The 14,331-nt window shown below is 43.5% G+C and overlaps 1 protein-coding gene across 10 annotated transcripts in view; it reads left to right on the forward strand.

Moving 5' to 3' along the window:
- LOC101737442 (talin-1) overlaps positions 1-14,331 on the forward strand; it is a 123,375-nt gene that overhangs the window by 71,071 nt on the left and 37,973 nt on the right. For all 10 annotated transcript variants that reach the window (XM_038016894.2, XM_038016914.2, XM_038016906.2 and 7 more), the window contains exons 22-39: positions 219-370; positions 759-878; positions 1,796-1,906; positions 2,488-2,577; positions 3,560-3,697; positions 4,537-4,655; positions 5,210-5,354; positions 6,264-6,442; positions 7,595-7,724; positions 8,084-8,208; positions 8,539-8,707; positions 10,026-10,118; positions 10,603-10,677; positions 11,790-11,952; positions 12,843-12,970; positions 13,064-13,195; positions 13,291-13,476; positions 14,156-14,310. In XM_038016894.2, coding sequence (XP_037872822.1) covers positions 219-370; positions 759-878; positions 1,796-1,906; positions 2,488-2,577; positions 3,560-3,697; positions 4,537-4,655; positions 5,210-5,354; positions 6,264-6,442; positions 7,595-7,724; positions 8,084-8,208; positions 8,539-8,707; positions 10,026-10,118; positions 10,603-10,677; positions 11,790-11,952; positions 12,843-12,970; positions 13,064-13,195; positions 13,291-13,476; positions 14,156-14,310 — 2,410 coding nt within the window. The remainder of the gene's footprint in view (positions 1-218; positions 371-758; positions 879-1,795; positions 1,907-2,487; positions 2,578-3,559; positions 3,698-4,536; positions 4,656-5,209; positions 5,355-6,263; positions 6,443-7,594; positions 7,725-8,083; positions 8,209-8,538; positions 8,708-10,025; positions 10,119-10,602; positions 10,678-11,789; positions 11,953-12,842; positions 12,971-13,063; positions 13,196-13,290; positions 13,477-14,155; positions 14,311-14,331) is intronic.

Here is a 14,331-nt window from a genome sequence, read left to right on the forward strand (position 1 = left end):
GAAAAAAATGGGAGCTCTAAAAAAGAATATATTCTCAAAGTGGTTAATAGACAAATTTTTTTTATTGCCTTTGTAGGCAGACGAGCATACGGCCCACCTGATGGTGAGTGGTTACCGTCGCCCATGGACTTCAGCAATGCCAGGGGCAGAGCCAAGTCGTTACCTACCGCTAAAGTTTGGGAATCCCTAACATAAATTGTGTACTGTGTTGTGTGCAGAGCGCGGGGGCGCGGCGGCGGCGGCGGGGCGCGCGGTGGAGGCGGTGCTGGGCGCGCACGAGCGGCTGCTGGCGGCCGCCGGGCCAGCCGACATGCTGCGCCACGCCAGGCAGCTGGGACACGCCACGGCGCTGCTCATCACCAACATCAAGGTTGCATCTCACTAGACGCCGCACTCAGCGGTCGGGGATCTTTTTTAATTATTACCCCAAAATATTTTTGTGTAAATTGATATTACCCCATGGCGAAAAACAAAAAAAACGAAATCGCTTCTTTTTAGCATCTTTCATATTATAATTTTGAAAAAAAAAAGAAATAATTTTTTCCTTTTTTTTCATTTCGTTCCATCGAGTTTGAAATCGCAACGATTCTAAAGAAGTTTCACTTCAATATATACTTTTTACTCACGAAAATTTCATTTTACCCCATTTGGAGTAATTTCCCCCGGTTCCCCGACCGCTGATCTAGTTCCTCATACACTCTCCCGGCGCCGGCTCGTGTCGACACGTATGGTACTGACGTGGTCCGTCTCCTCCACAGACCGAGGCCGAGGAGTCACCGTCGGACTCCCAGCGCAAGCTCCTAGCCGCCGCCAAGCTGCTGGCCGACGCCACGGCCCGCATGGTGGAGGCGGCCCGCCAGTGCGCCTCCTCGCCACAGGTACGCTACTTCGAACCGTAACTGGTGGACCAGGAACCCTGCAAGAAGTTGACGATGCTGGAAATTAATAATAATAATAATTTCATTTATTTACTCCACAAAATAAATACAAATAAATTTTCAATTAATATGACATAAAAATTCTAATTCTAAACAATATTACAATATATTGTACTAACACAGTGGAGATAAAATGGCGGCTCCTCAGCTTTGTGATAGCTGAAACTGTCGCTGTAATGTTGCCGCTGCCTATAATCTTAATCTATAAACTTGTATCTAATAATAGCTAAATTTAAAATTATGTGGCATAATCTACAGAATCCCTGCCTCCGCACTTTGCTGTTTAAGCAGAAATTCCTTATAAAATTTGGGAGAATTCAACATCTTAGTCGATCTGCTGCATAACGCGCTCATTGAAATGTCTTTTTGCAATCAAATATGATTCTTATGGCTATACAGATAGATACAACATTGCATTACATATCATATAAAGTCCCAACACCACAGCTGGATCCTCTCCCCATCTCAGTACTGATATTGCGTCCGTTCGCTCCAGTTTCCATGGACTGCAGCCGATGAACTGTAAACTTGAGACTTCAGCCTCATGTCTCAATATAGCCAAGTCCATATATTAATATAAAACTGTAGGTACTTTGATTAACTTATTTAATTCCTGTCTCTTTTACACATTCATTACTTTGAATGATACTGAATCTCTTCTCGTAAGTCTGCTAAAAGTAGCTGTGCCCTTGCTTTTATCAACTATTATCCTTTTTTTTCTACCATTCATTTCTACCATTCTTCTTACTAACTATTCTAATAGTTATCAGTGTACAATAAAACTTGCATTAATAGCATTGCATTTGCATTTCGAAAATGTGAAATCGTAACGGGTTCGCATCACCTGCTCCTCTCAGGATCGGGAGAAGCAAGAGGTGCTCCGCAAAGCGGCGGAGGAGCTGCGCTTCATCACGGCCGACTACGCGCAGGGACAGGACATCGTCGGCTCACAAGTGGCCAGGCTGCAGGTCGGTATATAATATATATATTCAACAGCCTTAAATCCTTGTAATAAACTATTGTGTAATCGCGTTTTATGCTAAACACAACATGCCAAACGTGTCACATTTCACCACACGGATCCGTGTTGGCCATGGACTGCTTGAGGTCAGCTGATTTTAGATTATCAAGAAAGTAATGGATACTTTATTAATAAAATTAATATCACAATTGTGTATTTTATACTATTATATTTTTACTGGTGATAGGACCTGTTGTGAGTCCGCACGGGTAGGTACCTATTTCTGCCGTGAAGCAGTAATGCGTTTCGGCTTGAAGGGTGGGGCAGCCGTTGTAACTATACTGAAACCTTAGAACTTATATCTCAAGATGGTTGGCGCATTTACGTTGTAGACGTCTAACACCACCACTTAACATCCGGTAACAGCTGTGAGCTCGTCCACCCATCTAAGCAATAAAAAAAATAAACATTTTATATATTTTATACAGATGGGGTGATTTTCAATATTGTCGATAGCTCACATTCTGATGTCCACGAACCGCGACTTATCGGGACCATCACAACGTGTTAAATCGATTGTGTTGACAGGAAAGCGCCCGGCAGGCGACGTCCAGCGCCACGCAGCTGATAACGTCGGCCCAGAACGCAACGCAGTACAACACCAACAGATACTCTCAGGTAACGACGCGCCCTCTTGTGTACAATAGTACAGATAATACAGACGGTCTCAGAACAAGGCCGCTCGAAATGCAACCCTTTGCATGAGCGGAGTGGAGTATCTGTGTAACGACCACGGAGGTCTGTGCTCTGTTCTGTCATACTCAAAGACTGACTTTTTGGCGGGAACGCGAGGAGTGAAGTTGTGTGATTTGTTTTATTTTGTCTATTTAGTGTTTCTTCAGGTTTAAATGTGTAATAATGGTGGTTTATTAACTGTTTAATATCTGTGAAAGTGCACAAATGTGGGAAAATGAAACAAAGCTGCTGGACGTAACTTCTCGGGTTCCTGCAAAAAGTCCACTGAAAAAATCTCAGTAAATGACCACCATTTTACTGCGATTATATTTCATCCCATATCATCTCATTTCATTAAATTTCATCCCAGTTGATTAATGTCTCAAATTAATCATCTTCATTTCATTTCACTCCATATTATCATTTTTCATAAAATTAAGAATATGAAGTAAAATAAGACATGACTTAAAGGTCTTAATTACCAGGTCATAAAATCTCTTAAAAAAAAATACTCAAAGACTGACTTTTTAGCGGGAACGCGAGGAGTGAAGTTGTGTGATTTGTTTTATTTTGTCTATTTAGTGTTTCTTCTGGTTTAAATGTGTAACAACGGTGGTTTATTAACTGTTTAATATCTGTGAAAGTGCACAAATGTGGGAAAATGAAACAAAGCCGCCGAACGTAACTTCTCACTGAAAAAATCTCCGTAAATAACCACCATTTATTTTACTGAGATTATATTTCGTCCCATATCATATCATCTTCATTTCATTTCACTCCGTATTATAATTTTTCATAAAAATAACAATACAAATTAAAATAAGACATGACCTAAAGGTCTTAGTTACCAAGTTATAAAATTCATTTAAAAAAAAATATACCCAAAGATAAACGTAAAAGTGATTGCATAACTTCTTACCATCAGGAGACCCTTCTAGAAGAGTGCAAAGTGCTGAACGAGCACCTCCCCCGCATGGTGGAAGCCGTGAACGTGTCCAACGTGAAGCCGACGCAGGCAGCGGCCAGGCTCGACCTCATCTCTGCATCTGAAGCCTTCTTACAGGTAACGCCACGCTTAAACAGCTCAACTTCAGTTTAGTTCCGATTTTTTAAGCTATTGCACAGATTTTATCGCGGACCTTGAGTTCGAAATCATGGAATTCCGTAACGAAAAAAACCTTCCACTCCGCCTACCATGTAGCTCGCGTTGTTTTTTCATTTTTGACGTGACAACGTCTTATAATTCGATGGAGCCAGCTGCACGCACGAAAAAACACGACCCTTGCGGCGTTACCTCGCTCTGAGACGTTCCATTTAAGTCTTGAAGTGCAAGCGAGAGCGCACAACGAGCGACAAAGAGGCACAATCGGCCTCCGCGTTCGGCAGCGTTCGACATCTGTCTCTCTCCTACTTGGTGAGCGATGCATCCGCGTGGACAGCTGCTACACAATAATACGTTTACATGTTTTCGTCAAGTATGAAGTTCAGTGAAAAATGAATGTGGTGTCCATTGTTTATAGCAACGATAATTGCGATAATTGAAAAATGAAACCATTCCATCAGTATTTTCTTATGATGTTGTCACGTTCAACTATCGTCAGTAAACCGACTTTACAGACAACCGATTTTTTTTTTGAACAGGCAAAGGGAACTTGTGCATACTGCCAACTCTTTTGTACTAAGCCGCATCTTTTTATCCGTTTTCTTTTCAGTAAAATATTTAGGATTCCTTGTCGTTTAAATGAATTTGGTGTATCAATCTGAGAAATCAACGGCTTTGTTATATTTTTTGCCAAAATTCTTTAGCTGAAGGCATCATCCATCATCAAATATTACACATATTGCCGACAATTAGCATTGAAATTGTAGTATGGAATCCAACTTGTAACTATCGTCCTCCAGCCAAGTGGCCACGTGATCTCAGCAGCCCGAGGCGCCCTGCCGACCGTAAGCGAGCCCTCCGCAGCCAAGCACCTGGCCGACAACACGCAGCTCTACACTTCAAGCTGCGCCGACCTCAGGTAAGCACCCCACTGTTGACCAATCTGAATCTTTTCTGGTGGACCAACCACAACCATAAGATCTCAACTTGGTTACTTTACAAGCGGAGACGTCCGTTATAATCTAACAATCAATTTATTGGAAACATTAAATTTTATTACTGATAGGCGAAGCCCGCCATGTTGCGCGCGGTACGACAATAACTGCGGGTGACGCCGCGGGGCAAAGCTAGTCTAAAAAAAAGTAGCCTAATTTACTCCTTATATCATCAGCTACCTATCAGTGGAAGTCTCATCTAAATCGGTCCAGCCGTTCCAGAGATTAGCCGGAACAAACAGACAGACAGACAGACAGACAAAAATTGTAAAAAATATTTTGGTGTATATACCGTATATATATTCATATGAATGTAGTAAAAAGCGGTTATTTCAATATTACAAACAGACACTCTAATTTTATTTATATGTATAGATATAATAGCGAACCGTCGTGGACAGAGTCGCACTGGTGCTCTTATTCAACTCCCCAACCCCTCGTCAAAACTTAAACATAACCCTGTACGTTGTGCTCCCAGGTCCGCAGTGAGCAGAGCCAGGATATCCTGCAAGGGCTTGGAGCTGGACGCAGCGGCGGAGATCATCAAATCCCTGCAAGAGGAGCTTGATGAGCTGGAGGAGGCGGTCAGGGCTTTCGACCTGAAACCCTTACCCGGGCAGACGGTGAGGCTCGGAGACGTGGGGACGACCACCTCGGTCGAATACATTGCAGAAAAATAACTAATAATCTATGTATATAATTATGTGCTAGTTCAGTGACTGAAATCAAGATGTTAGATTCTGGTTGTAAATGATTACCGTAGTCCACAGACATCAGAACGTGAATATCGCCTCTCATTTTGAAACTTGAAATGTAAAATATCAATTGTATAGTATAACGAAGGGCGAACCGTTCAAATAAGTACTCAAAAACGTTTTTTTTAAGGCATTTTATGACCTGTTAACTAAGACCTTTAAGGTCATGTCTTATTCTAATTTATATTCTTATTTTTATGAAAAATGATAATATGGAGTGAAATGAAATGAAGATGGTTGATTTGAGAGATTAATCAATTGGGATGAAATTAAATGAAATGAGATATAAAAATATAACCTTTGGAGGATCCCGAGAAGTTACGTCCAGCGGCTTTGTTTCATTTTCCCACATTTGTGCAATTTTACAGATACAAAACAGTTACCACCGTTATTACACATTTAAACCTGAAGAAACACTAGAACTAGACAAAATCAAATAAATCACACAATTTCACTCCCCGCGTACCCGCCAAAAAGTCGAACTCAAGAACGCTTTGCTGCAATTCTTGCACTATATAAATGAGCGCGACGTTAAAACGCAGCACTAAGTACGCGTTCTGTTTGACGAAGCCTTAATATATATCTAGTGCGTATGAAGTATGTGTGCGTGTGCTGTATGACATTCTCGATAGCGTAAAAGTTACCCCAAATTTGTATGCAGTTGGAACAGCGCCCCTAGCGGCAAACGTACGCAAACGATCCCATTCCATACAAATCTGAGTTAACTTTTACGCTATCGAGAACGTTAAAAGACTCACAGTAAGCTCACTGATGCAGGCGGAGTGGGCCGCGGCCACCATGAACTCCGCGTCCCGCGCCGCCGCCAGCTCCACCGCGCGCCTCGTGTCCGGCGCCAGCGGCTCCCACGCCGCGCCCGACCTCGCGCACGCGCTGCGGGACTTCACGCACGGGCTGCGCGCCGCCGCCGCCGCCGCGCCGCCTCCCCGCGCGCACAGGTACCCGCACCCACACCACACTCTCATTAAATGGAAGATTAACATTCAATTCCAACATAACTAAAAAAAAGTTACTATGTATTTGTGTATTTTTGAGGGTAGGTACCACCGCCTTATCTATTTCTTCCGTGAAGCAGCTATGTGTTTCGGTCTGAAGGGTAGGGCAGCCGTTGTAACTATACTGAGACCTTAGAATATCTCAAGGTGGGTGGCGCATTTACGTTGTAGATGTCTATGGGCTCAACTTAACACCAGGTGGGTTGTGAGAACACCCATCAAAGCAATAAAAAAAACATATATTCATTTCCAGTAGGCAGCGGTTTGGTTCTGCCCCTGGCATTACTGAAGTCCATGGGCGACTAGGGCAATATAAAAAAAACACGTGTGCAACTCACTCGTAGTAGAAGTGAAACCTTCAAAAATTAAATACTAAGTGTCTTAAGTATATGTAAAATTTTATCATTAGTAAATAATTGTAAATCGTCTTTTATAGTATGAAGTAGCGCCCTCTGTGAATTGATATTTTAACTTCACGTATAATCCTAAATTAAAATTCACTACAAGAGGTTTCATACACACGTTAGTATTAAAAATCTCATAGATGGCGCTGTATTAAAAAAACACTACACTGAAAACGTCTTATGTGTTTGTGTCTCTATGGACTTATTTTTTCGTTTCATCGTGTTTGAAATCACAACGATTGTACAGAAGTTTCACTTCAAAAATTTAATTTCAATATATTATTATTTATTTTATTTTACGAGTATTTATTTGATATGTTTTGTACACATAGCTGTTAGAAGATACACGACAATAAGGATACAGAGTACAAGGGCACTACTTGTTTCATATAATAATAATAATAAATAAATAAATAAATATTAACTAACAATCACGCCACGTTAACTGGTCCCGTGCTAAGTTCGTAAAGAACTTGTGTTACAGGTATCAGATAACGGAAATAAATGTAAGATTTTTATTATTCACATACATATATTTAATATACATCCATAACCCTGGAAAAGACATCTATATTTATCATACAAATATCTTCGGTTGGCGGGATTCGAACCCGCGACCCCCTTGTGTAGTGACCATGTCACTTACCACTACACCAGACGGCCGTCATATACTTCCATAATATTGTTCCAGAGTGATATCATCAGGGCGGCAGGTCCTGTACTCGTCCCTGACCCTCGTGGAGACGGTCAAGAAGCAGATCAGCAGCTCGGAGCAGGTGGACAGCGCCGCGCTCGCCTCCATAGCCAAGGACATCACGCACGTAAGTCAGATGTGCATGCTTTGTAATATAAACTAGCTGACGCGGCAGACTTCGTAGTGCCTCAATCGACAAATAAAAGTCCTAAGCTTTTGTATAAAATAAACTTAAAACAAACAAAAGGAATCCGTCCGACGGGGGACATATCAAAGGAAAAACAAAATTGTTATTTTTATTTAATTCCGAGCATTTTCATATTGATCTACCTTTTAAACCTTCTCTGGACTTCCGCAAAAAATTTAAGACCAAAACTAGCCAAAGCCGTTCTCGAATTTTAGCGAGACTAACGAACAGCAATTCCTTTTTATATATATAAGACTACGATGCAGACCGGATTTTAATTAGTATTCCTCCTTCCGCAGGGTCTAGAGCAGACGATGGAAGCGGTTCCGTCTCACACAGAGCTGGACCTCGCCATGGAGAACATCAACGAGACCCTCAACATTCTGAACATGGGCGAGTTCCCGCCCACGGACAGCTCCTATGGGTAATGTTGCTCATGAGATGGGAAATCCATGGGTGAATATTTGTGAGATTAGAGTTCCAGTCTCGGTCATCGTTCTCGTCGAACCCGTCGCTTGCTCTAAATGAACCCTCAGACATAGCCCACTGAGTTTCTCGCCGGATCTTCTCAGTGGGTCGCGTTTCCGATCCGCTGGTAGATTCTGCGAAGCACGGCCCTTGCTAGGGTTCGTGTTAGCATCGTCGTCAAGTTCGAGCCCCGTGAGCTCACCTACTAGTTAAGGTTACGCTGAAATAGCCTCGCAAGGCTCTCAGCTTAGGATGTATGACAGCTGTTTGTTGTTTGTTTGAGCAGGGAACTCCAAGTCCAGCTGAACTCGGCGGCAGCAGGCCTCAGCCAGGCCTCGTCGGCCGTGGTGCAGAGCGTGGACGACCCCCGGACCCTGGCGGACTCCAGCCACAGCTTCGGACAGGCCTTCAACAATCTGCTCGGAGTCGGCATGGAGATGGCTGGACAAACTGAGGTCAGCTGGACCGCTGTATTTAATTTTCCGTAGTCGCCTGTCGAGAGGCGTGCTCACAAGTGCTCAGAATTGGAAAATTGTAAAGGTTACGTTACCACTTACTCGTTTCCCATTGTAAACAATAATTTTAAAATATTATATGTGGCCGTCAGCACAAAAGTGGCCTATCCTATATTTATATTGCAATTTATTTAAAACATAATAAATTTTGATCCAAAACCGGCCTATCCCTAGTTTTGTCCCATAGATAACAGATGGCTTTGTCAAGATTATTATTTTAGCGCGTTTTGTTTTTGCCTCTGAGGCAGTGTAAAAGTAAATTCAGACCTCATTGTCTCCAAGCTTACTATAGTATGCTCAGGTAAGCTTAGGCCACTTTTGCCCTGACGGCCTCATATAATTATCTACTAACATAACGAGTTTTGGTTACTTTACAAAATAAATATAATATCATTGAAGTGTGTATACTTATATATTATAGCATTAGCATAGCATTTAGTATATAACATAATTAATAGGTGTAATCTCGTATGTCCCCCTAATAAGGCGGACGAATTTGTCCGTGCCGTTTGAGTCATAAAAAATCGGAGCGGTGCAGCGAGTATTTCGCTCTCTCTTCCACTCACGAGCCTTATGGACGGGCATAGTGATGCGCATTATTGTTGTCGATAAGCGTTATCGATAGTGTATTTAGTTTTGACATTTTGTGGGTTAGTGATAAAAATGAAAGAAAAAATCACTAATCGAACACTTACACCACATATCGCCGCAGCAAATTAACGAGAACGGCAGAAATGAATACTTTGTAACTTTTCGGGATCTATCTCATTTCAGTGAAAAATTTTAACACATTGTTTATAATAACACGTGCTTGTGCTGGTATATTTTTGCCAACAAGCAAAATATTTAAATAAATTCTGCCGTTTTGGTACAAAACAAAGGAGTAGCCATTGTGTCACTAAAGAAATTCAGAGAGCGAATGCACAAAATCACATTTATCTTCGACATATGTACTATAATTTGCAGGTAGGTACAACAAATGACTCATAACATAACAATGTCTCACCACCCTTCGTATACCACCCCGCCGTCCTGTTCCTGCCTTTAATGACTCATTTGTTTTTATCGATAATGAAACATGCTCACCGCTCTAGCCGGGCTATGTTTTATGACCCAAACTGCACGGACAAAATAATTCTACTATAGGATTAAGATGATAATTAAACATGGAATACACGCAAGAAGACGTTTTCCTTTAACACCTCCCAAAGTACAACATTACATCATTATACATAATATATTCTGTACTCGCCCACAGGACCGCGAGACTCAGTCGTTGATGGTGAACTCCATGAAGTCGGTGACCGTCAACTCCTCCAAGCTCCTCGGGACAGCGAAGTCCGTCAGCCAGGTCAGGAACTGCTGCTTTTCTAAATACACACGCGCATTACTGTTTGTACAGACATTTCTGGATTGACAATGCAATATAAAGAAAAACTAGATCGTTTGGTATACGAGTATTAGTGACATTCTTGCTTTTAGTAAAATTAACGAAATCCTATAAGTCACGTGAGCCAAGAGCCAAACAACATTTAAACTATTTAAAGAACCGACCTATTCTTTTCACAAACACGTGACGTCATTTGTGGTCAAAGTGACCGATGCGGTAACAAAAAGTGATACACCAATATACCGCGAGTGGCTGCCACACCAGCTCGCGCACTCTCGTGTTTGGGTTGACCGTAGAGTTACTAGATGTTAAACAATAAAAATATAATTATTCACAACAAAGAAGTTATTAGGAGGCATTAAAAGTACTTCACGGGTTATATAACGACGCGTTGATACTGTGGGTGTATTGCAACACGTGGATGTACATAGGCGTTTGTTCCCAGGACTTATCCCGCCCGAACGCCAAGAACCAGCTGACGGCCGCCGCCCGCGCCGTCACCGACAGCATCAACAAGCTGGTGAGATAAGCTTCTGCGCTTCTTAACGAGTTTTAAACACTCCACGTGGTCTCAAGTGTCCGCGGCAGATGACACGGGACCGGCCTGTGTCCGCTGGTGGTGCCGGGGACACAGCCGAGCCTTATAGAGTTGGGAGTCCATTAAATTGATTGTGAGGCCAAAGGTCCAGCGCGTGGTGATGGAAAAGTGGCCCCTGGACTCGCGCTGTGACTGGACCAAGGCTTGGGGTAGTCATGTACTCCGATTGGGGTAGAGCTATTGTAGAAATCCTATTCCCTTATTGTCAGTATTTTCACTCAAGCCATGAGTGAACCTCGGGTTCCATTATCGACCAGTTTTCCTTATTGTAAAATCATTTCGAGATATAGGCTAATTGATTACAGAACATTTTTAATGAAATAAAATTTAAAATTCCCCTTTTTTTTAAATTATTCTCGGCTGCCTTTGCTTTTGTTCAAAATTTTATTACATCATGATTGGCTTTATTGAAACGGATACTTTAGCCTCTATTTTTATATGCTCTGTGTACGACATAAATTTGAAGTTTGATAAGAGGACTTTATGGCGAGAACGCGAGGAGTGAAGTCGTGTAATTTGTTTTATTTTGTCTATTTAGTGTTTCTTGCGGTTCAAATGTGAAATATCGGTGGTTTATTAACTGTTTAATATCTGTGAAAGTGTACAAATGTGGGAAAATGAAACAAAGCCGCGCGACGTAACTTCTCGGGATCCTCCAAAAGTCCACTGAAAAAATCTAAGTAAATGAACCACCATATTACTGAAATTATATTTCATCCCATATCATCTATCTCATCTCATTTCAGTTTAATTTCATTCCAATTGATTAATGTCTCAAATTAATCATCTTAATTTCATTTCATTTCACTCCATATTATAATGTTTCATAAAAATAAGATACAAATTAAAGTAAGACATGACTTAAAGGTCTTAGTTACCAGGTCATAAAATCCTTTAAAAAAAAGTTTGTTAAGATTGTATTGATAATTTCAAAACACTTGTAATTTGAACTCGAAGCATGACCGTGCTTGAGCGTTGTCGTACTTGAGTCGTAGAGAGTAGAGTTGTATGTGGAGTGGCTGGTGGGTGCGCAGGTGGACGCGTGCACGCAGGCGGCGCCGGGACACAAGGCGTGCGGCGCGGCGCGGCGCAGCGTGCAGGCCGCGCGCCCGCTGCTGGACGCGCCCGCGCAGCCGCTCTCCGACCTCTCCTACTTCGCGTGTCTGGACGCCGTGCTCGACCACAGCAAGCAGCTCAGTGAGTGAATCGACTATATGGTTATTGGTATTTGGTCCTGGCATTGTAAACAAATTTAAAACAATAATAACAAATCGTAACAAAAACTCAATATAAACAAAGGGTACCTACAACTTTAGTAGACGCAAGTGTAATCGGGAGCGAACGGAACATAGACGCGGTGCGGGAGGCAAGGGTCGACTGACTCACCAATCGCGCGCTCGGAACGATGCTACGTCTTTCCCCGCGTCCCGCTTGACAACCAAAGAGACCTAAAAAACGACTTGTGTGCATCTAACGACTCTTGCCAAGTTACGTGCCGGGGATTATAACTTTACTAAGACCTTATATAACTCATATCATCAGGTCGGTGGCGGCATTTACGTTGTAGATGTCTATGGGCTCCGGTAACCACTTAACACCAAGTGGGCCGTGACTTCGTCCATCTATCTATGCAATAAAAAATAAAAATAAAAACACGTGTGGTACTCGGGGACTACCGCGGTAAAACTATTGTATAGCATTTTTTATCAACTATGCAATTATAATTAGACCATAATAATTTAATATTAAAACATAATAAAATTAGACCAAGCTGTATTTATAAACATTAACAAAAACAAAACATTAACTGTCCCCTCCACACTCATAAGCGCGAGAGAGAGATGGGCAGATCTTCATGATGCGCATGCAGTGCAACGTCACGCCGCGCGCTTATTCACAAACACTACACAAGCGCACCGTGTGAATGTGTTGAACGCGAGTTACATGGTAGGCGGAGTGGGGGGTGTTAGGTTTTATTTTCGTTACGCAATTTCTTGATTCGGTCGCCGCGCTCAAAGCCCGCAATTAAAGTTATAGAATAGCTTAAAAATGATTTAATGAAATCTTAAAATAGATATTTGTATTAGGCGAGGGCATGTCGTCGATGGCCAGTGCCGTGAAGCGTGCAGACCAGGATCAGTTCCCGCGCTCCGTGGGCTCCGTGGCCAGTGCTGTCCATGGACTCGTCGAGGCAGCCGCGCAAGCCGCCTATCTTGTGAGTCTGTCTACCGTCTGTACAACGACGCGCTACCAACCGACACGGGTCACGTAAAACAATTCACTATTCCTATAAACCCCGGCTTCACAGGTGGCCGTGTCTGAAGAGTCCAGCGTGGCCGGCCGCGCGGGGCTGGTGGACCAGGCCCAGTTCGGGCGCGCCGCCCTCGCCATCCAGCAGGCCTGCAACCTGCTGGCCGACCCCGCCTCCAACCAGCAACAGGTAAATGTGCTGGAGTTCGTTCGAAGTCTGGACGGCTGTGTATGCTGTCGGTGAATACCGCTTAGATCCGCCCTGCATCTCGTGTGTGTCTGCAGGTCCTGTCGGCGGCGACGGTGATAGCCAAGCACACCAGCGCCCTCTGCAACGCGTGCCGGGTGGCCTCAGGCAAGACCACAGAGCCGCAAGCCAAGAGGCACTTCGTTCAGGCCGCCAAGGACGTCGCCAACTCCACCGCGGCCCTCGTCAAGGAGATCAAGGCGCTGGACACGGACTACAGCGAGGTGACTGGACTGCTCGTATGGATTGACAGACGTTTAGAATATACCCACATAGGATATTCAACGCCCAGACAAAGATCGATGTAGGAATCGAGTCCACGTCCCTCGACCAGCAGTCAGAGGCGGTACCTACTGCGTCGCTGGTGGCTACAGCCGCAGTGACTCGTGTTTTTTTTTATTGCTTAGATGAGTTGACAAGCTCACAGCCCACCTGGTGCTAGTGGTTATTGGAGCCCATAGACATCTACAACGTAAATGCATCACCCACCTTGAGATAGTTCTAAAGTCTCAAGTATAGTTACAACGGCTGCCCCCTCCTTCAAACCGAATCGTATTACTGCTTCACGGCAGAAATGAGCAGGGTAGTGGTACCTACCCGTGCGGACTCACAAGAGGTCCTACTACCAGTAATTACGCAAATTATAAATTTGCGGGTTTGATTTTTATTACATGATGTTATTCCTTCACCGTGGAAGTCAATCGTGAACATTTGTTAAGTACGTATTTCATTAGAAAAATTGGTACCCGCCTGCGGGATTCGAACACCGGTGCATCGCTACACACGAATGCACCGGATGTCTTATCCTTTAGGCCACGACGACTTCAAATTTCTGATCTGCTGTCGGTTGAGAGACGACGTCCTGCTGGCATCGACCTGTGATGACAGATGTACTGGTTCCAGGCCAACCGGGCTCGGTGTGCCAGCGCCACTGGGCCGCTGCTGGAGGCGGTGCAGTCGCTGTGCCAGTTCGCGGACAGCCCGGAGTTCGCTTCGATCCCGGCCAGGATATCCGAGCAGGGACGCAGGAGCCAGGAGGACATATTGGAGTGCGGCAGGTTCGTTACCAGTACCGGTTT

The sequence above is a fragment of the Bombyx mori genome, chromosome 2 (genome assembly GCF_030269925.1).
Source record: "Bombyx mori chromosome 2, ASM3026992v2".
Taxonomy (NCBI): Eukaryota; Metazoa; Arthropoda; class Insecta; order Lepidoptera; family Bombycidae; genus Bombyx; species Bombyx mori.